This window comes from Pinus tabuliformis, chromosome 6 (assembly GCF_031772625.1).
Source record: "Pinus tabuliformis cultivar Carrire ecotype Pingquan chromosome 6, CPIR1, whole genome shotgun sequence".
Taxonomy (NCBI): Eukaryota; Viridiplantae; Streptophyta; class Pinopsida; order Pinales; family Pinaceae; genus Pinus; species Pinus tabuliformis.
In genome coordinates, this window is record NC_142292.1 from 1602586894 (window position 1) to 1602610422 (window position 23529).

At 35.3% G+C, this 23529-nt stretch overlaps 3 protein-coding genes across 6 annotated transcripts; all 3 read right to left on the minus strand.

Moving 5' to 3' along the window:
• Window positions 1-11554: 11554 nt before the first annotated feature.
• Window positions 11555-14053, minus strand: LOC149264992 (uncharacterized). Of its 2 annotated transcripts, none has more exons than XM_089429050.1 (3): window positions 13206-14053; window positions 12022-13026; window positions 11555-11878 (listed from the first exon to the last, which is right to left on the minus strand). In XM_089429050.1, the coding sequence occupies exon 1, from the start codon at window positions 14051-14053 to the stop codon at window positions 13334-13336; it is 720 nt and encodes a 239-aa protein (XP_089285176.1). In that variant the 3' UTR covers window positions 11555-11878; window positions 12022-13026; window positions 13206-13333. The 2 variants fall into 2 exon arrangements, with proteins under 2 accessions (XP_089285176.1, XP_089285175.1); XM_089429049.1 differs by having other exon boundaries at window positions 12022-13034.
• A 4-nt stretch (window positions 14054-14057) lies between these two features.
• Window positions 14058-16679, minus strand: LOC149264993 (disease resistance protein Roq1-like). Of its 3 annotated transcripts, none has more exons than XM_089429047.1 (4): window positions 16352-16679; window positions 15073-16240; window positions 14644-14940; window positions 14058-14489 (listed from the first exon to the last, which is right to left on the minus strand). In XM_089429047.1, exons 1-4 carry the CDS (start codon window positions 16570-16572, stop codon window positions 14058-14060), a joined length of 2118 nt encoding a protein of 705 aa, XP_089285173.1. In that variant the 5' UTR covers window positions 16573-16679. The 3 variants fall into 3 exon arrangements, with proteins under 3 accessions (XP_089285173.1, XP_089285172.1, XP_089285174.1); XM_089429046.1 differs by having other exon boundaries at window positions 14644-14946; XM_089429048.1 differs by having other exon boundaries at window positions 14644-14946; window positions 16363-16500.
• Window positions 16572-17586, minus strand: LOC149264994 (uncharacterized). Its single transcript, XM_089401428.1, has 3 exons — window positions 17454-17586; window positions 16690-17372; window positions 16572-16586 (listed from the first exon to the last, which is right to left on the minus strand). Exons 1-3 carry the CDS (start codon window positions 17584-17586, stop codon window positions 16572-16574), a joined length of 831 nt encoding a protein of 276 aa, XP_089257554.1.
• Between the last annotated feature and the right edge of the window lie 5943 nt (window positions 17587-23529).

Consider the following 23529-nt stretch of genomic DNA (forward strand, 5'->3'; position numbering starts at 1 on the left):
AAGCATTGTTGTGCGCCATTTCTATTATCCAACCAGATTGGATAAATGAAGCAAGGGAGGAATGGAAGAATGACGAAGAAATGTGGGCACTCATTCGAAAGTTACAACAAGATTCCAGTACGTCTGATAAATTTAGCTGGCAAAATGATTCTTTATGGTACAAAGATCGCTTATACCTCTATAAGAATTCCCAACTAAAACAAAAGATTCTTATGGAATTTCACACTTCTCCCTTAGGAGGGCACTCAGGATTTTTAAAAACTTACCACAGGGTTAAGAAGGAATTTTTTTGGGATGGCCTTAAATCAGATATTCAAAAATTTGTGGCGGAATGTTTGGTTTTCCAACAAAATAAAGTTGAAACAATTAAGACACCGGGTCTATTACAACCTTTATCCATTCCAAGCCAACGTTGGGAGGAGGTTTCAATGGATTTTATCACAGGTTTACCCAAGTCTGAGGGAAAGAGTGTCATCATGGTGGTAGTTGACAAACTTACCAAGTATGCACACTTTTGTGCATTATCACATCCATTTAAAGCCAGTACAGTTTCTACTGCATTTATGGAAACAATTCAAAAGCTACATGGAAACCCAAAGATTATTGTAAGTGACAGAGATCCCATTTTCACTGGAAATTTTTGGACAGAATTATTTTCTTGTCTTGGTACTCAGTTAGCTCATAGCTCATCTTATCATCCTCAATTTGATGGGCAAACTGAGATAGTAAACAAATGTTTGGAAGGATATCTTCGTTGCTTTGTATAAACAGACATAATGGGTCAAATGGTTGCCTCTGGCTGAATGGTGGTATAACACTTCCTTCCATACAGCAACAAAAATGAACCCATTTATGGCACTTTATGGATATCAGCCACCATCCATCACATCATATTTAAGAGAAAATTCTAAGGTTCAAGCAATGGAACATCACATCGAATATCAACAACAAGTCCTCCAACTCTTAAAGGATAACCTCGTGTTGGCACAGAATAGAATGAAACAACAAGCAGATCAACATCGCAGCGAAAGAAGTTTTGATGTAGGTGATTGGGTATTCCTATGGCTACAACCATATAAGCAAATGTCCCTCAAGAAAGCTAAGAAGGATAATAAATTATCACCAAAGTATTATGGTCCGTACAAGGTGTTGCAAAAGATTGGTACTATGGCATACAAATTGGAGCTTCTTGCAGCTTCTCGATTGCACCCAGTTTTCCATGTTTCATGTTTAAAGAAGGTTATAGGCGACAAGCTCCCAGTTCAAATAATATTGCCAGAACTTGATGAGGAAGGAAAAACTATATTGGAACCCGAAGCAGTCACAGAAAAAAGAACTCGACAGCTACGAAATCAATCAATTTCGGAGTATCTTATCAAGTGGAAGAACTTATCCACTGAAGATTCCACATGGGAAGATGAGAAATTTATACAGAAGCATCCAGAACTACTCAAGCGTTGAGGACAACACTTTTTTGAAGGAGAGGGGCATGTTGGGTCCCTATAATACTAGTGATTACCCCATTACTATTGTAGTTGCATCCCTTATTAATATTGTTGTGCCCCTATTATCCCCATATTGTTATTACTGTGCCCCATAGAATCCCTCTATTGTTATTTTTGTGGCTTCATATTATTATTGTTAGGTCGGCTAGCTTATATTGTGACTCCTTAGACTCCTATATATAGAAAGGAGGTTTTGTCATTTGAATCATCCAGGAATTGTTCATTTATGTAATGTAAAGGAGGTTGCCCCCTCGAAGAGGTTGAATTCTAAGGCGTTGATCTATCTTTTCTATCTTTTCTTGAGCTGGTTTCATAACACATTAAGACCCATAGTTAATACCATAGGGTTCACCCACCTACCTCCTTGCACAATACCTTGCCAGAAAACTGCGTCCCCTAGCCAGTAACAAATCATCCTATATAAAAGATTCTGCATCATTTGTTCAATGGACCAAAGACCTTAAAATGAATGATGAAGATCTCATGGTAAGTTTTAACATTGTTTCCTTATACACTATGATACCTTTGGATGAAGCCATAGATGTTATGCAATCTAACATTGATAGAAAAACTGCAGATCTCCTAAAAACTTACTTAAAATCATCTTACTTTAGCTTTAAAGGAAAAAATTATATACAAACTCATGGAGTAGCAATGGGCTCACCTCTATCTCCAATAATTGCGAACATATACATAGAACATTTTGAACAAAAAACCCTCAAATCCTTTCCTTATTCCCCAGAAGAATGGAAAAGATTTGTCGACGATATTCTCTCAAAATGGAGTCATGGTAAGGACAAACTTGAAGAATTTTTAACTCACATTAATAGTCCCTCAAATCACATTAAATTCTTTATTGAAGTATAAAAGAATAACCGATTACCCTTTCTTGACATCCTCTTCCAAAAACGATTGGAAACTTAGCTCCAAAGTGTATAGGAAGAAAACCCACATCGAAAGATACCTTCACGACAACTCTCATCACCATCTGAAACAAAAATATGGAATTATTAAAACCTTAACTACTAGAGCCTCTAGAATTTCTGACCCTGAGCACCTAAATCTTAAACTAAAACACCTCCGACAAGTCTTTGAACACAATGGTTATAATAAAAACATCGTTAATAAAAACATCATTAATAAAACCCTAAAGAAAAATAATGAAAAGAAAACCTTTGACATTCCCGAAATTTCTTTACCTTACATAAAAGGAACAATTGATAAAATTTCAAGAATCCTAAGCAATCACAACATCAACATTGCATTCACTCCCCCTAACACTATTAGGAAAATCGTAGACTCATCCAAGGACCCTATAAACCCTACTTCAAAAAGGAGTGTACATAGTCCCTTTCTCTTGTGGAAACAATACATAGGTGAAATGGGAAAATCATTAAACATTAGGCTTAAGGGGCATGCTGCAGACATATCTAGAAACAAAACATCAAAATCCGCTCTTGTAGATCATGCTTTCTCCTCCTCACACTATATTTGTAATGGAAGACCATAGAAATCGAAAAGAGAAAGAACAATATGAACCGAGATGAAGGTCCTATAATCAGCAACACCTGGAAACCCTTAATTAAATCATACCTCTCATAACAACAAATCTAATAACTTTAACATTAACTTATAATTTTAATCTTATTAACTTAGATTAATTCTTCTAACTCATAATGACTTTTTCATAATTAATAAAGAATAATTATTAAAAAATAGACTTGATAAATTAAAACTTAGTAATAAAGAATCAAATTAAAAAGAATTACTATTTCACATTTCTAGTTAACATAGAATAGTTATATCCTAACTAACTAAATTTAACTCATTACAAAAAAAATCTAATAAACTTAACATTAATTTATTTATAAATCATATAAACTTAGATTAATTGTTCATCTCATCATGGTTTTTACATTATTAGAAAATTATTATAAAATAATTTTTTGAATAAAGGTATGAATCATAAAATAGTTTTTTGAATAAAAGTATGAATCATAATTAATTATATATTAATATTATGAGAATAATAGATACAGAGAATTAATCAATTAATCAATTTATAAAAAGAATGATTATTCGTGCATTAACTTGCATAATAATAAATTATCTTCTAACTAATTAAATTTATCTCTTAAATTAACCTTATAAATTATATTAAAAAAAAAAAAAATCCTAACAGTGGATTCCACAGTTCTCTCTGTAAATGTATCATAATTAACATGTAATTTTATGTTATTAAACAAATAAGTTAAAAAGTTAGAACATAAAGACAAAATACTAAACTTTATCTAACAAAAAATTTATCATTAATTTTATAGCTTATCATAATTGATATATAATTTTATGTTACTAAACAAATAGAGTTTATCATAATTAACATGTAATTTTATGTTATTAAACAAATAAGTTAAAAAGTTGGAACATAAATTTGAAAGTATTTTCTTTACAATATTTTATAATTAAAACATTTTTCATTTTATGTTATCAAAAATCTCCTCTCTTCTCTATTATCCTAAAAAATTCTCTCTTTTCTCTTCTCTATTTTTTTAATTTATGATACAAAGTTTTATTTTTTTAAGTAATTTTTGTTATTTAATTTTGTTAATGAAACATTAAAAAATCATTATTAGCATTATGTCATATTATCTTTAAAAAACAAATAGTATTAAGTTATATACACTTAAAATATGTGTATTTTGAACTTGTTTTTACGATATAAATATTTTTCAATACAAAAAACTCATTTTGTATTTATAGATAAATATAGTTCACACTAACATATAAGCTTTGATATACCATGATCATTTTTCCATTGAAGGTACAAGTGGCATCTCTTAGTAACATAATGGTTAATTGGTTGTGGTGTCAATATTTCCCCCCTTTGCCTCTCCCTTTCTGCATTTTTGAATTGTTTTTATGATATAAATATCTCTCTATACTAAAAATAATTTGACATTGGTTGAGAGATGTGGCCCATAACGTATAATCTTTAGGATACTATGACCTTTATGCCAATGGGAATAGCCACGAGTGGTTCCTCCTCTAAACATAATGAGTAATGATGTCAATGTCAGGCTCTTTTTGCACTCTACAAATGTTTGACACTTCCCATTAGAATACAACACCATCAACCATATATGCACTTTTATGCTTAGACAATTCTTTAAAGCAAACCTTAAAAAGGTATGGCATAAATATATTCTATAAGTCTCCAACCCCATTCTTCTACAACTTCTAACCTAAGGATTCAAGGGTGTTCTCTTTGTCCCATTAACTATATTTAACCAATATATTTTTTGGGTTAACATTTTTTTCGTTAAACATTAAGATGTGTTGAAATTAAGATTTTGGTTTAAGTATATATTAACAATTGCCCTACAAGGTGCAAACAGATTTTGATGAGATTGTTAAATTGAAAAAATTGTATTTTGGTTTGAAATAATAATTATTGTATTAGATTTAGGTTGTTTAATGTATTTGTGTTAAGTTGGTAATACACAATTAAAATAATAATTGAAATATTGAAATGAAAGTTAACAACCATATTATAATAAAATTCCTCATTTTTTAAAAATATATTCAAAAAAATAACTATGTTACATCTAAATGTATGAAAGGATATTAACAAAAAAAATATTTATAAAAGACATGATACTTTCTAAATGTATAAAATGATATTAACAACAAAATGTTAATAAAAGTATGAAAACACATTAACAACAAAATGTTAATAAAAATATGAAAAAAACATTAACAACAAAATGTTAATAAAAGACATAATGCTTCATATTAGTAAAATTTAATATTTTGTTCATTTTAAATAGTGAATTTAATTATCCATGCTTCCACCGGCTAAAAAAAGTACCTCTTAAATTGTCACATAGTCCATCATTGAATTTAAAATAGCAGATTACTTCACAAGTTTATATATTTTTCCAAATAAAAAGAGTTACTGGTAATCAGTAGTAAAGCACAACCATTGGCTGACATCAAGTTTACACCATAGCCTTTTATTTGTTTAATTAAATACGAAACAACACTGTGGTGTCTTCGTGCCATCTTGTTGTCAAAAGTTTGACTTAAATATTGTTGTTTGAAGTTTGACTTAGATTTCTCACAAAACAACATTGTCAATCCTTTGGTTACTTTACATCGTCAAATTTTATGTTACATAAATCTTGATTCTAGATATTAAAAATATTAATATTTAGCTCTATCTACTCTGTAGACATTACCATTCTGTGTAACCAAGGTCCACTGTAAATATATAAATGTCAAGAGAATCAAATCTAAGGAGAGCAAACTCAAGAGCTTATGCCTTTCTGTGTAAGGATTCATTGAAACAATATTTTTTCCTCATGTAGAGTTTGGAAATTTCAAATTATCTTTTTAACTATATTGCATGTATGCTTTCACCATACATATAATTACTAAACAAAAAAATAACTCTAAAATACTAAATTTAATATAACAATTATTATTCAAAACCAAAATATTTTTTTTCCAGTTTAATAACCCTATAGTAATAACCCTATAGTTTAACATAAATTTTAACAAGACAAACTGTAAAGTAAAAGACCGGTAAAACCTGATTGACAAAAATAAACACCAGAGACTTCAAACATAGTATAAAATTTAAAGGTTACTGAGCTTACCTGCATATTCACCAAACCGCTCAAATTTCTTGACATAACTACCTTCTGTCAACTCTATGTATGGTATCAATTTTTGATGTTGTTTGGGCCTCTTAAAATTTTGATATTTACGAAAAGCATTCATGAGTCCTATTGCCTTTAAAACGATTGCTGCTAGCATATATCCCATGGGTTCTGCAAAACATATTTCAGACAAAATAAAACAGTTGACAAAGAAAACCAATATGATGATAAAAAGGGTTTTTCCCTACCGGACACTCAATTGAAATATCTCCTATACCCTTGGGTGCATTCTTCTATATACTCCCACTTTGCAAGCTTATTGCATTAGCTTCTAACACAATTCCATTTGAAATTGTGATAAATATTAACTTTAAAATACGTGTATCAAAGCACTTCCAGCGTATAATCAAGCACTCATATTAAATGACTCTTATTCTTATTTTTTTAATATTGTATTTTAGTCCATATTATTTATTTATTTTTATTTTTTATTTTTTTTGCGTTTAAAATGAGATCGTCATTCATATTAAATGATTTTTATTCTTATTTTTTAATATTGTATTTTAATCTATTATTTTTTTCTTGAAAAAGACAGCGCCATAAAAGAGAAGTGTCTGTTGGAAGAATCACCACACCTCTATAGAATCTGTAATTTCTACTGTGGGGATCCTAGTTACTGGTTTGGAGCGTTTACCAACACCTGTTGGTTTTGATGTAACAGAAAACCTCTTCATGGTATCAGAGCCTGGACCCTCTTCATGGTAGCAGAGCCTGGACCTAGGTCTGATTGCGGGAGTTGCTTTTGGAAGGGGTGTTGAAAGAATCACCCCACCTTCATGGAATCCGTAATTTCCACCCTAGAGATCCTAGTTACTGGTTTGGAATGTTTAAACAGAGTTCATTTGTTATTAAACATTATGAAAAAATTAAAAACTTTGTTGTGAATTCGTAGCCTTTGCCTCCTACAACTATAACAGTTTAGAAATCCCTTTTCTACTCTGTTGTTGAGACTATTAATATTAGATAATAGAGGAGGAACTCAAAAACTGAGATCTCTGAGAACGTAGTTTTAACATGTTCATCAAAACTAAAATAAAGGAAATTTTAGTTTTAAAGTCTAGCAAAATATTTAATAGATTTTAGAGTTAAATATTAGGTTAGATTTATCTAATTCTGGATTTATCATGCTTCCGGGTGCAAACTTTCTTTTTAGAGTGTAGAATTTGAAAAAAAGTTGACCTTTCAAGGGATTTGATCCTGACATATGATAAATCCGAAATTAGATTTGATCCTGACATATCATAAATCCGAAATTAGATAGATCTAAACCGATAAATATTAATATAAATAAAAAATTAAAATATTATAATTATAAATATAATATTCATTAATTTATAAATATTAATATTAATAAACAATAACATATTATAATTATGAATATAATATTTATAAATTTACATTTATACTTGGGTATAAGCCTAATTATAGATGAGTGCAGCAGCCTCTTGGACCTATGGGACCGTGGCATAAACATGGTAGTCTGTATCTTTATACTAGGTCCCTCATTGTGCCATTTTTCTGACAAAATTTTCAGGCGGAAACAAATGCTAGCTCATTCTCAATTTCAATACATGCTAGCTCATTCTCAAATCAGAGGTAAATGCACACATCTCTTGGCAGTGGAAGATTGGCATTCCTAACGATCTGATTGTATGCATCTTGATCAAATCTTGGAAGAGCATTCTTCCCGTCTAAAGAGCCCTAGCTTTCCGAGTTGCAAGGATGACCTGTTTGATCAGCTTCTCTGGGGAGCTTTGTGCATCTCCTGGCTATTCCCAATCCTTCATTTCAATGCAAGTAAAATTGAAAATCACCCCTGCCTACCAAACATGGAAGCTATTTGCCGATACCCATCTCTGAACCGGGTATTATAATATCCAGTGGCCATGTTAATGTAATAAAGGTTAATTGTACTGCACTATGCCAACCAAACATGGAAGCTATTAGCCGATACCCATCTCTGAACCGGGTATTATAATATCCAGTGGCCATGTTAATGTAATAAAGGCTAATTGTATTGCACTGGAAGTCATGTTACTGTAACAAAGACTAATTATGCTAAGTTGGCATAGCCATTAAAAGCATGTCTTTGCAGAAGATCACATGGAGGAGCAAGATAGGTGAAATAACACATTAGTTTAATTCCAACAATAAGTATGTTTTACATACATTCAGATTTTGCTTGGTACATTCATATTTTGCCTGCTCTACAAAAAGGTGTGCTTTAGGCCTAATTATGCATAAGTGCAGCAGCCTCTTGGAGCAATGGGACCGTGGCATAGACAAATGAGTCTGTATCTCTATGTTCTTGCTCCCATGAATTTGAGGCCCCCCCTTGTGCTATTTTTCCAAAAAATGAGACAAATAACCTCCAGTTTTCATGCTGAAACAAATGTTGCCTCGTTCTCAAATAAGTGAATGTACACATGGCTTCCACTGTCGTGTTGTGACCATCTTCTGGCAGTCAGAGATTGGCATTCCTAACGATCTGATTGTATGCATCTTGATCAAATCTTGGAATAGCATTCTCCCTTGCTAGAGAGATCCTTTAAACCTTCTTCAACACTTCAACTATTTCTGTTGAAAATAGATTCCACTATCTGAACGAAGACTACATTAAACAAACAAACCATGGAAATCAAATGTATCTCATGCCATATATTTAACCTTAATGCATACTGCATCTGGTAACAAGCTTCCTTAAACTAACAAAAAGAACTCGTTAGGCTTACTGTATATGGAGCAGTTGCAGGGCTTACAACTAGAAAACAAGACTATAAACTTAAAACAAACAAGTGAAAGAAGGCTACATTAAACAAGCAAACCATGGAATTCAAATGTATCTCAATGCATATTAACCTTAATGCACACTGCACCTGGTAACAAGCTTCCTTAAACTAACACGAAATAACTCGTTAGGCTTACTGTATATGGACCAGTTGCAGGGTTTACAACTAGAAAACTAGACTATGCAGTGTGAACTTAAAACAAACAACAGAACGAGACACATTAAACCTTTGTTACCAAAGACAGCCATTTGAGTCTCGACCATGTAAGATAGTACACTCATAATGTAAATTTTAATGGGTCTGTTCCCTCTCTTGAGACTGCCCAATAGCTATGGTTAATTTCAAAAAGCCTTGCAAAAGTAGGGTCTGTATGTAGCCTTCCGATTGACAACCTTGCATCTACAAAAATGAGAAGCACAAATTAACTAGTTTGGATATCCAATTTGTTTTGATGGCAGGATACTTGCCTTTTCATGAATCAAATCTTCTGACACTATAATGCCAGATCAACCCAAAGTTACATACTTTTGCTGTATCTACTTTTCTTTTTAGCACTTCTATAAAAATGGAACCGAATGACTGATGTGATGCTACTGAACTGTAGATTTATATAGCTGATTTCACCTTCCCTCCATGGTTTTCTTCTAGTGCAAAAATACTGATTTTGAGAATTTTGGACCCAGAGCCAAAGACAGCAAGTGAAATGGTATTGAATTGTATCCTATAACATTGCAAATATGTTCAGCTTGTCCCATGGATTACCTTCACTGTTATCTGAATCCATCTCATACTTGACAGCCATAGAATTTGAAAAGATTAAAAAGTCATGGATTTCTGTGTGATGAGATTGCGACTTTTTTTTGGAATGAGCTTTGCAACAAAACATGCGCATTTATATCCTCCATTGGTACCTGAGATTTTAGAGAATGAATGTTTTAAGAAGGCTTACAAGCCACCCAAGTGTTTCAAGAAGGAGATAATTCGGATGAAGTAGATGTTTTAATGACTCAGAAAAGTAAGATCTCGCGTGCGATATGTTGTTTTTCAAATTCTGAATATTCAAGGAACAATCTTTTGACTAGGTTTTTGCTACTTCTTTTAATTAGGATCATCTTGTCACAGAGAAGAAAGAAACACAGCCTGTGTTAATGAATGCATCTGAATTCATCTCCATGACACAAAGTCTCAACCTCAACAATTTGTTTGAAAAGGCCAACGCAAGCTATTATGTGTTGAATTACTATAAGAGGTGTTCTATACCCTGCGATGGAGAAGATCCCTGAGTATGTGTTTTCGTCTTTGTATTACTACATGTAGAGAACGATTAGTTTTGCATAGCTCCAGGATATATTACAAAATAAAAAGTATAAAAACAACCAGTTTAGTATAGATCCACATTAACTTTGGAATTACATGCTAACGTAGTTTACTTCAACTTTAGATATGCCTGTGTTAAATTTTGATTTTTTAAGCTTTAGCAGGGTCAAAAACGCGAACTGCAAGGAGTGCCAAGAAAAATGGATACCTCTGAGTACCCAATAGATCTGGGATAATATGGCTCCGAGCTAGTATAATCTCCATCTATCATTTCTTAATAGATCTGGATTAATAAGGATCTAAAGCTATTATGGAAATGGTGTCAGAAAATACCAGATGGACAGAGGTGGTTGTAAGAGACTTCTATTTGAGGAATCAAGTTTTCCCAAATCCGTGTAACCAAAGTAAAAGGTAACCTTGTTGTCTTGGACCCGGTGGTTTTGAATGGCCCTAATGATCATAAACCACGAAGGCCCAAGCCAACTGTTAGACGCTACTAGGCCAACAACAAATGCTTCTTCTGACAGACTGACAGTACAATGCAAGGGAAAAGTGATGCCCCTCCTGCCACACGAATACAATCACAGTATTGTTGCAATCCTACATCTGCTATTTCCTTCCCTTCTTCTAAAATCAATTGCCTTGTGTTAAAGGAAATATCTGCTACACTTTCTTCTCTAACCAGTGCACTTGCACTCTGTGTCCTGGTAAGTTCTAATGGGCTTATGTTAGTCTGTTGAGATCAAACTGAAGCAGGATAATTCACTGGATTAGCAGAAGTCATGGCTTCCCTGTGCGCATTAACAAGTTTCTTTTGTCTTAATGTTAATATTTGCTCATAGCTCCCGGCTTCCTTGATTTCTCCACCCTTCTATGACCTGTGAAGATAGATGAGATATGCCACCATATTCAAAACTCTAGAAGGAAGAGTAACTTGTAAGAAACCACGATATTTTATAAAGTGAATTTTCTGATTGAGTCCATAGAAGATAGATTATGTGTCTAGACTCTACCAGGATTTTATCGAAGGTAGGAAGAAATTCCACTTGATGTGTGACTAATACTATTGTTTTCATTGTCAATGCTCCCGTCACACAGTCCTGCAAGTAATTTAAGTTTATAAGAATCATACATTCAATCCCTATTTTCAATTGTTTCAAAACTGAATACTCCCTTTATGCATATCAAAGAGCAAGAAATCAACTCGGACAAAACCAATAAATCAAGTCACAAAACAAAATGATTTCTCAAATTAAATAGAGTTGAAGGTGTCATCCAATAGATTAATGTCGGCATCATTATATCGTGCTCTGGCCAACAGAATCCTCTATTTTTGTCCTCCTCTCATATTTAATCCTCTCTCCCCAGTCTCTGTTATGTCTCCATGAGAAAAACTCTCTATATCCTTGTATAGTATACAATCTTTTATTGCCTTCATGTACTGAATTTTGTCCATTGGTTTCCCATAGAATATGTTACTTCTGACAGTCCCACTCTGAATCCAAGCTGTTTGTGCCAAGTTGGCAACACTACCATATAGTTGAACCTGCAATCAAAAAGTTTATGGAAAAATTTCTATATAAATATGTGCTACAAAACACACTATAGAAAGCAAAGAAACTGCATCTAAAATTTTGTTCAACTATGAAATGGTCACTGCTGCTCAAGAATAGTTTATGTTCAACTTACATCTCCTGAAATCTTTGGGATTTCTCCAAGAATTGTATATAGCAGAGCAGATGTCCCTAATCCCACTGAGCCACAAATTGCTACCTTTACTCCCTTTTTTTAATTTGCAGATTTATTCCCTTCAATGTTGGTTTTTGCAGTGAAGACCCGGATGCCAACTGAATATACCTTGAAGAATTTCGATGGTATACTGGGATCCAGCGAGTGCTTTCCTCACAGCAACATCTTCTCTCAGCTCAGCATCTTGTAATAACATGTCCAGACGATCTAGGGAGACTTTAACTTGAATTAATATAGCCAAAACGTCAGCTAGCATTCTGAATGGCTCTTGCATGACATGGAATATTGCTAGACTGTAAATATGGACATGGCAGTTAACAGTGGATCACCTATGATAGCACACCCTGCAAAAACTATAGATGCAGTAGAGTATGGTGCCATGTGTTCTATTAACCTGTGCAGAAAACAACAATTGAGCTCAACAACTCAGATTTTCTGTGAACTCTTTGAAATTTTCTTCCCATGCTTGTAGTTTGATTATTTTCGTACTATTCAGAATTTCATATGTTATTCTGAGTCGTTCATCTTATGCAGTCGTGAACTCAGCTTGGCACTTTAGGAGGAATTTTGATAATCAAAGCACATCTTCTAGGATCCCTTGCGGCTTAATAGCGGACTTGTCAACCATTTGAAGAACAATGGAGGTTTGCCTTGACATCCTTTGAAGATTTAAATTCTCCATGATGTCTTTTGTCATGACATTGATGGCTCCTCGCAAATAAATATAAGTGTACTCTGGGAGTGTCTTCTCTGTGCAAACATCTACAACAGGTCATGGAACAATTCTCCCAGATAGAACTGGATCTGCATCTGCTATCAGATTACTGGTTGCTATACCAGCAGCAAAAGCATTTGATCTGCTATCTCATCTATAGGTGTTGCTAGATGTGAGCTGCAGGGAAGTGAAGCTAAGTGAGCGGAGGGTAAGCTGCTTCATGTGGTTGGCTGACGTCCTTGGTCAATAAAAACAACATGAATCAGTAATTCGTCAGGTATACTGTATGCATTGCGGACTTGATTTAACTAATTATCAAACTGATCATACACATTATTCATATATACCCTGGCTTTGAGATGGTACAGTTGCTTTGGTTTATATTCATTTAGATAAAAATTAAGATTACCATGTAAATAGAAACCTTCTCATTGCACAAACCGCTTCTGCTTGCTTCGCTTTTCCGGCTTCTTCTTGCTTGGCTTTTCACGTAACTAGCACGCCTGCCTTTAATCGTCGGCGAAGCTCGTCCCCCTCTTACTCCCACAACGGACACTGTAATTTGGGACATCCAGAGAGATCGAGCTCCTCCAACCACGTACACTGTTCAACACCTTTCACTTCTTCTAGCTCCAAGCACCTACCAATATCTAGCACTCTAAGCCTTGTCAACTGCCATAACCCTCTTATACTTTTTAGCTTCACACATCCATATCCGTAAAACTCCTCCATAGATACCAATGCTTCCATATTTGGCAACTCTTCTAACTCATAGCAGTTACTAACATCCAGCACCTGAAGCTTTGTACACTGCTCCAACCCTTTTATGTGCTTCAGCTTCACACATCCATCTGCATAGAATTCCTCCATAGATGCCAATGTTTCCATATTTGGAAGCTCTTCTAACACGGAGCACCCATCAACATTGAGCACCTGAAGCTTTGTACACTGCTCCAACCCACTTATGCGCTTCGGCTTCACACAGTAGCCTGCGTGAAATTCCTCCATAGATGCCAATGTTTCCATATTTGGAAGTTCTTCTAACTCGGAGCACCCAGCAACATTGAGCACCCGAAGCTTTGTACACTGCTCCAACCCACTTATGCGCTTCAGCTTCACACAGTAGCCTGCGTAAAACTCCTCCATAGATGCCAATGTTTCCATATTTGAAAGTTCTTCTAACTCGGAGCACCCAGCAACATTGAGCACCCGAAGCTTTGTACACTGCTCCAACCCACTTATGCGCTTCAGCTTCATACAGTTAGCTGCTTAAAACTCCTCGGTAGATACCAATGTTTCCATATTTGGAAGTTCTTCTAACTCGGAGCACCCGAAGCTTTGTACACTGTTCCAACCCCCTTATGCGCTTCAGATTCATGCAGTCGGCTGCGTAAAACTCCTCGGTAGATACCAATGTTTCCATATTTGGAAGTTCTTCTAACTCGGAGCACCCAACAACATTGAGCACCTGAAGCTTTGTACACTGCTCCAACCCCCTTATGCGCTTCAGATTCATACAGTCGGCTGCGTAAAACTCCTCCAAAGAGGTCAATGTTTCCATACTTGGCAGCTCTTCCAGCTCACAGCACCCAGTGACATCTAGCAACCGAAGCTTCCGTGTATGCTCCAATCCGGATATGCTCTTCAGTTCCACACAACTGTCTATTATCAACTCCTCCAAAAATTCTGCCAGCTGCAAATATTCACGGTTCCACGACAAAAAAAGATATTAGAAAACCGTTAGCGGTTCAATATCCAAAAAAAACGTTCGATTTCTATTGAGACGTTGTGGCACGATATTAATATCGCCTAAACATACCAAGATAACACAACAAATTTCTAATTACCTGTGATTGGTTTTCAGTTTGCCACAATGTATTGAGATCGCTCTCAGACACTTCTAGATACCTTACATTTTTCACTGACATCCAGGAAGGCAGGGAAGAGTACGGACAGTTTGTCCAACGGAGCCATAAGATCTGTGGTAACACCACATCTGGAGACTCCACAATCCCCAAAATGCGCTCCATAACATGATCTTCAGTATCAAGAATTCGCAACCTCATCGTGCCAATACGGCCCAAGACATGATCACCATAGTTATCATAATCACTTCGATCCATCTTAAGTCCCCGCACCATTAGCTGACCCTTTTTGAAAAAGACCGTCAAAAAAGACGATAGTTATTTTTGGAAAGTACGATGGACTAAAAACATATCCAAACTTTTATGAATTGAACAAATAATCTATAAAGGATTTATTTACTGAACACTTACAGATGGTTGCTGTAATAAATAATCAATAACGTCCTCTGTCCAACGCCAAAGACGAAAAGGCGACGATTTCTCCCCGATTTCTCTTCCTAGATCTCGCAGCTGCTCATGCATATGGATCAAATTCGGACTGTCCACTTCCACGAGACATCTGTCCTGTAGATTTTGAAAACCCCGCCTTCCTTTCCAGCCTGATGCGTTCCATATGTTTATGGCTGTATCTCTGTTTTGTCCACTCAGAAAACATGCAATGTCTAGGAATATCTGTTGTTCCTGGTGATCGAGGGCATCATAACTAATTTTAAGCTTTCCCTTTACCTCATTGGGAAGCCTCCCCAATTCGTCTTCCCACTTTGATATCTCTTTTCCATAAAGATGTGCCCCTATCACTTTCAATGATAAGGGCAATCCATTACAATATTCTACAAAACTATCTGTAAGATCTTGAAACGCTTGAGGCGGATAGGCTTGGTTGAAGGCATGGGAGCAGAAGAGCTCTCGCGAGTATTTTGTGTTAAGCCCAGTCAACATATAAATTGATGGTATTGCCACTCTTGCTCTTATGAGAACATCCCTATTTCTAGATGTAATCAATATTAAACTCCCAGCAAGGAAATCATGGTTTTCAAGGGGTAAAATTGCTCTGACCTGATCCTCATGGTCTATGTCATCTAAAACTATTAAAGCTTTAAAAGATTCCTGATGCTTTGTGGGCATCTCTTTACCTGCATCAGCACGGTCTACTGGATTATGAGATCGAGTCAAAGAGTTAGAAGGTTTGAGATGCTCAATGAGCATCGCTTTACCTTCATCAACACTGTCTATTGGCTTATCGAATCGAGCCAAATCCTTCAAAAGTTTTCTCTGCAGAGAATTTAAATACCCATCTTTGATGTCAGATAAAAAACAGGATTTAGGATAATCTGATTTCTTCCTATTGAAGAACTGTTTTGCTAACGTTGATTTTCCTACTCCACGTAACCCTGTGATTCCCACGATCTGAGGTTTTCCCCTTTGTGGTTGCGGTTGCTGCCACAGGACTGTATTCTCAAAGTCTGACATCTTGTCATCCAAGCCTGTTGGATATTCGGCCACGTACAGGTCTGGTTTTTTCACCATTTTCGCCAAACATTCAATTACCTTGTCTAGCAGCTCCAGCTCCAACGCCTCACTGGTTATTGAGAAGAAAATAAATAAAACTAGTAAGATAAACGTTTGTCTATTTATCAAAAATAAAATTCTGCCATATCGAGAAAGGGAAGGCTGAGTTCTAACTTCTCACCCGTTGCGCACCTCCAGCTCGAAACCGTGATTGTTTGCAACTTCAAAAAGTGCGTTTCTCCACTTTTCAATAATGTGGGAATTATATCGCGGCGTCCCTTGATCAGTTGTCTTCTCTGCCAGTGTTTTTAGGTGTTGACCATACTTTCCCTTCGTCCACCGAACCTCATCGGGCTTGACACCGTAAAAAATAGGGATAATCGGAACCTTTGACTCCAACATCAGTAGGAGTTCATCTAGGCACCAACGTGATTCAGCATAATTTGGGGAGAAGATCGTCAGATGAACGGAGGCAGTTTCAATAGCATGTTTTATTTGATTAAGGAAATTGTATCGAACCTCATCGGGCTTGACACCGTAAAAAATAGGGATAATCGGAACCTTTGACTGCAACATCATTACGAGTTCATCTAGGCACCAAGGTGATTCAGCATAATTAGGGGAGAAGATCGCCACATGGACGGAGGTGGTTTCAATAGCATATTCTATTTGGTTAAGAAAATTGTATCCGGGTTGCATTTCAGGTTGATCCAGAAATGCCCTCAAACCTTTGTGGTGAAGACGAAGGTAGAGAGACCTGGCGAATCTTTTCTTGACGTCGAAGCTGTGCTTGACATCAACACCTCTATGGTTGATGAAAACGTCGTACGACTGAGAAGCGGTGGAGGCGGAGGCATCGGTGGAGGCGGATGCACCCATTGCCGGGGTGGAGGCGCATGGATCGGTGGAGCTGGATGCAGCCACTGCGGCGCTGGAGGCGGAGGCAGCGGTGGAGGAGGATGCTGTAGTGAAGGCGAATGGACCCACTTCCGCGGTGGAGGCGGAGGCAGTGGTAGAGGATGCCGCAGTGGAGGCGGATGCAGCAGTGGAGGCGCATGGATAGGTGGAGCAGGATGCACCCACTGCGGCGCTGGAAGCGGAGGCAGCGGCGGAGGATGCGGCGCTGGAGGTGGATGCACCCAGTACAGCAGTGGAGTCGCATGGATCGGTGGAGTAGGATGTACCCACTTGGCAAGGGCTAACTAGCCATATATTGAGTCATAAATGCCCTTGCCAGCTATGTATGTGGTGCACGTCAGGCAGGATGACATAGGATGGCATACATAACTCCGGCGGGCGACCTCGCGTTTCCGGTGACATACGCGGGACCCACCAACAAGGGCCCGCCCGCCCCGTCTCGTTTTTGACTGCAGGGTGGAAACGACGGCTGTTAACAAATTCCAACACGGCCTGCATTTGTTTAATAACAGCAATGGCAGAAGCTCATAAGTGCTGTCCTGTTTGAATTTTAATGCGTAAAACTGTGATTAAAAAATTCAGTTCACGGCTACATCTCATGCACAGCACGAGCGTTGGATTGCCAACCTTTCAGTCTGAATTTTTGTGTTTTTTCACTAATCATTTTTATTTAAATTTGGATTCAAATTAGCAACACGTTTTGTAGGTAACAATGTTTAACAATTATATCAACAATTCTGCGTACCAAATCACATAACGATTTTTAATTTCTACGCATTTCGAACCAGTTTAATAAAAAAATTTAATTTATATTTGATATTAAATTTAGTTATAAAAATATATTTTATCATGAACTGAATATTCATGAACTGAAAGAAACCACATATCTGGAATATAAAAAGTTAATTTATATTTGATATTAAATTTAGTTATAAAAATATATTTTATCATGAACTGAATATTCACTTTATGACACTAGGTTTTCTTGTTGTGGTTCTTGACATGTTGAGGACAAGAAGGCCATTTACAAAGTCAGATAGTGGTTTTAGGGTAGTGTCAGTGTCTTCATGCAGCGCTGGACTCCCATTTTTGATATGGTAACAACATCAATCTCCACAGCTCCAGTTTGGGTAAGGCTTCTAAACCTTCCCCTACAACTTTGGAATCTTCCATCGTTATCTGATATATTAGGACTGTGTTAGGAATTTTTTCTTTCCATAGCCCTAAAACTGAATTTTTTTATAAGACTACTTATGCTAAGATATGTATGGAGATGGACTTCAACAAGGGTTTTCCTGCTGAAATTAATTTAACGGCTCCAAACTATGTTTAGGTCCAAAATCTCGACCATGAAAATGTTTCATTCAGGTGTAGAGTATCCTATGAAATTGTGCATGTAATTAAAAATTGCCCCAAGTGTTCACATAACAACAAAGTTCAAAAAAAGAACCAAAGGTCCAAATGGTGGGAAGGAGCTCAAGGTGATCACTATATGGTATACAAAGAGGAAGAGTCTCAGAATAAGAAAGAATCATAAGATAAGTAGGAAACCAATACTACAAAAAAAATGCATCAATGGCAACAAAAATCAAATAGGAAAAAACACATGCCCGTGAGGATCCTCCAGACTCGGCGAAAGTGGAAAAGCAGCAAACCCTCCTGGAACACAGATCCTTTCCAAAATCCACAAGGAATTTTGCTGGAAAATTATCTTCTTGGGCAAATCGGGCAGATGAGGAAGAATTCCAAAATATAATGTTTACTTGCTTAAGAATGATCCGACGAAATTAGCAGAAAACACGGGGTAGACTCAAATTGGAAAGAAAGGAAAAGGTATTCCACCAAGAAAAACAAGAAGTCAGACTAAATCAAAATAAAAGCAATGAATAATGGGATGTAAATGTGTCTCGATATTGTGGGTTTCCTGGAATTTTTTTAGTTAGAAAGGGACTAAAATTTGTGTCATGGGGAACTAGCTAGCTTGAGGGTTTGGGTTGAGCATATGTGCTCAATTTCAAACCGGCAAGGAAGATTGGAATATGTAAAGGTTGTGGCCTTGTAACCATATTTTTTTAATAATACACATCTCCACCCATTTCTTTAAAAAAATATTATTAAAAAGAGATAAAGTTAAGTGGAAGTTTTATTGTTATCATAAAAAAATGAATATATATATATATATATATATATATATATATATTAACAGGAATGAGTACTCATTGTACTAAATTCGCGCCTCATCACTGTAAATACCTGGGAGAATTACATTGTCAAGTTGTTCTTGGGCATCTGGGATGTCAAATTGTAACTAGCTACCCTTACCCAGATTACAACAAAAACCCCATAGTCTATCAATACTTTTATTTTCTGAGTAGTATGTATACGACAAAATTGGAATAAAAGCCATAAACATTTGAAACCAAACATTACATAATTGTTTAATTAGAAGTATTTGTTAGGTGATTCAGGTCAATGTCCCGAGGTGGTTCCATCGTTGGGCTAGCTAGTTGGGCACCTTGTAGCTTGAGGTCCAAAATAATGTTGCAGGGAGCATCAACTAAATCCTCCAAGCATGAGATTCTCTACTGCTAAGCCACAATTATGTCCATGGTGTTGCAATTAGAGGCCCTTTGTTGGTATAACATGACATGCAAGTTATGGATTTTGAAATCGATAATTGCATGCTCTTTTTTGCAGTGGTCACATATAGATGGGGTTAAAGAGTCAAAAGTTGATGAACTTGAATCCATGGGAGGGGCACACTGAAGTTGGAGATGAGAGAGTAATGAAAGACCAACTAGGGAAAGAACAAAGACAAGTTGTAGGTGGCCAATAAACTTCCCAATATTCAGAATATTTCGTTCAAATGGCCAGATAACACAAGTAGAAATTGCAAGCTCAAATATAGAGATAATACCCAGAAAAGAAAGGCAGACCACTCTTAATTGTGACTCATTACCTCTGACAAAGCTATGAACTGAGACCATGAAGCTATCAGAATTGTTCTAGATTCTCACAAGGCTAAGGGAAGAGAAAATTGTAACGTTTACCTCAGAGCCAGAGAGGGAAAGATGTCAACTTACCCAACTACAATGGTGCTTTACCCACGAATAGAGCTCACAATGGAAGGAGGTTCAAGGAGCAACCCAAAGCTTATTGTTGAGATTCCAGTTGCTCCAATGTATGGACACCACTCTTGCTATCGAAACTTCCCTTTGGAAATTTCTCAGTGGATAACAAAACCAAAACGCTCGCAAGGAGTGAATAATAATTTGTGTCCTCTCCTCAATTTATTCACGATGCAATCCAATAGCCACATACGATCTTGAAATTCCACATTATGGGTTCTAGTGTGTCGAGACAATGCAATCATCACAAAACTAACTAAGAAGACACCTTCCTCATATGCCATGAGCTCAAGATTAAGAGCAAGTCTAATCTTCAACATTATGATTAAATGAGGCACAATAGTAGAGATGAAACTTTGGCAAAGCATGAAATCTTGCACAAGGGTGAGTTTGATCTGTGCATGGGACCATTAATTGTGTCACACTTGCATGAGGTCGGTGCCCAAGAGATGCCACATTGGGCTGGCGTGAGGCCTCCCTTGTAATCATTCTTGGATGTGAAAAATTAAAATTATGCATAAACATATTATATGAAGAAAGAGATATGGGAGGGGATTCAGAATAGGTAGGGGGCGTGGCTGAATGGGAGGATTAGGAATAAGGGATATTAGGGAGTCAACCATGGACACCATTGGGGAATGGGAACAAAAAGGACTAGAGGGAATATGGTAGTCAACCATGGGCATATTTAGGGAATAGTAACATAACCACTGATACCATTTATATTGGTTTGTTCTTCACCCAAAGGACAAGCCTTATTAGCGAGGAGATTTGCTTCAAAATTGAGGATTTTGAGTATATGGAAGGAGGAGGAGCTACAGAAAGATTGGAGGATACCTTTGATTCGTTGAAACAACAAACTTAACATGTTATTTTTTGGAGTGGTGTTGGTTCTCAAGTGTTGAATAATAAGGAAAGAGTCTCCCAAAATGGTAATGTCTTAGACACCTCGGTGGTGAGCTATTGCTAATCCCAAATAGAGATCATATATCTCTGCTTGGTTGTTGGATTTTCTGCCTAGTCCCCATGAAAATTGGTTCACAATTATTCCTTCGAGACTTAGTAGTATCCTTCTCCTCCTGCCACTCCTTAAAAAAATGAAAAAATGAAATACCTTCCCCTCCTGCAACTCCTTAAAAAAATGAAAAAATGAAATACCTTCCCCTCCCGCCACTCCTTAAAAAAATTAAAAAATGAAAAACATAAAATTTTCTTTTAAATTTAATAGTGTTAAAAAATGATTTATATATATATATATAAATTTAAAAAAAATGAAGTGAAAATTTTAACATTATTAATAAAAATAAATAGAAATTTTATTCAAATTAATAAGGAGAAAAATAAAATCATTAAAAATAGAAAAGAAGTTAAGTATAATATTTAAATCTATAAAGTATTTAAAAACTAAATTAAAAACTAATTCTATGATGACAAATTTTATGATTATTTAGAAGAGAAAAAGGTAAATAAATTATTTATTTTAATTCAGAAAGAAATAAAAGTAAATTTAAGAAAATAATAATCCTCTTTAAATTAAAATTAATGTATAAAATGACTTAGAAACTTCATAATAATTAAAAAAAAATATTGTTAAATATAATTAAATTTAACTTATAATAAAAGTAAAAGATTAAAAATATGGACGGAGTCTCTTCAAATATAAATATATACAATTAGCATCCAATATGAAATAGTTTTGAGTTTAAAATTCAATTATAAAGGGAATGACATCGGTCTCCTGCATTATTAAGGAGAATCGATTTTATGACTTCTCAATCAATAAGAATTTGATTAATTAAATTAATTCTTTGAGTTTGATTAATAAGAATTTGATTAATTAAATTAGTTTTTTAAGTTTATTTTTTCTTTAATAAATTATATGATGAGGAGGTATAATTTTAAAATTCATTTTATTATGTTTTTGAGTTTATGATTCAGTCAATCTAATTTTCATAACACTTTGATAATGATTAATGTCCACTAATGTTAATATGTAAAAATTTAATTCTTTATATAATAAAAAAAATTATTAATTTACTATATTTTAAATTCAAAGTTCAATAATATGTAAAAATTTAATTCTTTATATAATAAAAAAATTTATTAATTTACTATATTTTAAATTCAAAGTTCAATTCTAGTTCTAGTAAGTTATATAAAATAATTTAATATATAAAAAATAAAGAAATTTAATTATATGATGAGGAGGTATAATTTTAAAATTCATTTTATTATGTTTTTAGTCTATGATTTAGTCAATCTATTTTTTTGATGATGATTAATGTCCACTAATGTTAATATGTAAAAATTTGATTCTTTATATAATAAAAAAAATTATTAATTTACTATATTTTAAATTCAAAGTTCAATTTTAGCTCTAGTAAGTTATATAAAATAATTTAATATATAAAAAAATAAAGAAATTTACTAATGTAGAATTTAGTTTTAATTTTAATATTAAATTATATATAAAAAATCAAATTTATATCTAAAAATTTAAATTTATTTTAATAATTATTTTTAATATAAATATCATGATAAAATATATTTTTATAACTAAATTTAATATCAAATATAAATTAATCTTTTTTTATTAAACTGGTTCGAAATGCGTAGAAATTAAAAATCGTTATGTGATTTGGTACGCAGAATTGTTGATATAATTGTTAAACATTGTTACCTACAAAACGTGTTGCTAATTTGAATCCAAATTTAAATAAAAATGATTAGTGAAAAAACACAAAAATTCAGACTGAAAGGTTGGCAATCCAACGCTCGTGCTGTGCATGAGATGTAGCCGTGAACTGAATTTTTTAATCACAGTTTTACGCATTAAAATTCAAACAGGACAGCACTTATGAGCTTCTGCCATTGCTGTTATTAAACAAATGCAGGCCGTGTTGGAATTTGTTAACAGCCGTCGTTTCCACCCTGTAGTCAAAAACGAGACGGGGCGGGCGGGCCCTCGTTGGTGGGTCCCGCGTATGTCACCGGAAACGCGAGGTCGCCCGCCGGAGTTATGTATGCCATCCTATGCCATCCTGCCTGACGTGCACCACATACATAGCTGGCAAGGGCATTTATGACTCAATATATGGCTGGTTAGCCCTTGCCGTACCCACTTCCGCGGTGGAGGCGGAGGCAGCGGTAGAGGATGCTGCAGTGGATGCGCATGGATAGGTGGAGCAGGATGCACCCACTGCGACGCTGGAGGCGGAGGCAGCGGTGGAGGAGGATGCGGCATTGGCGGAGGCACCCAGTGCAGCAGTGGGCGCGCAAGGATCGTTGCAGCAGGATGTACCCCCTTCCGCTG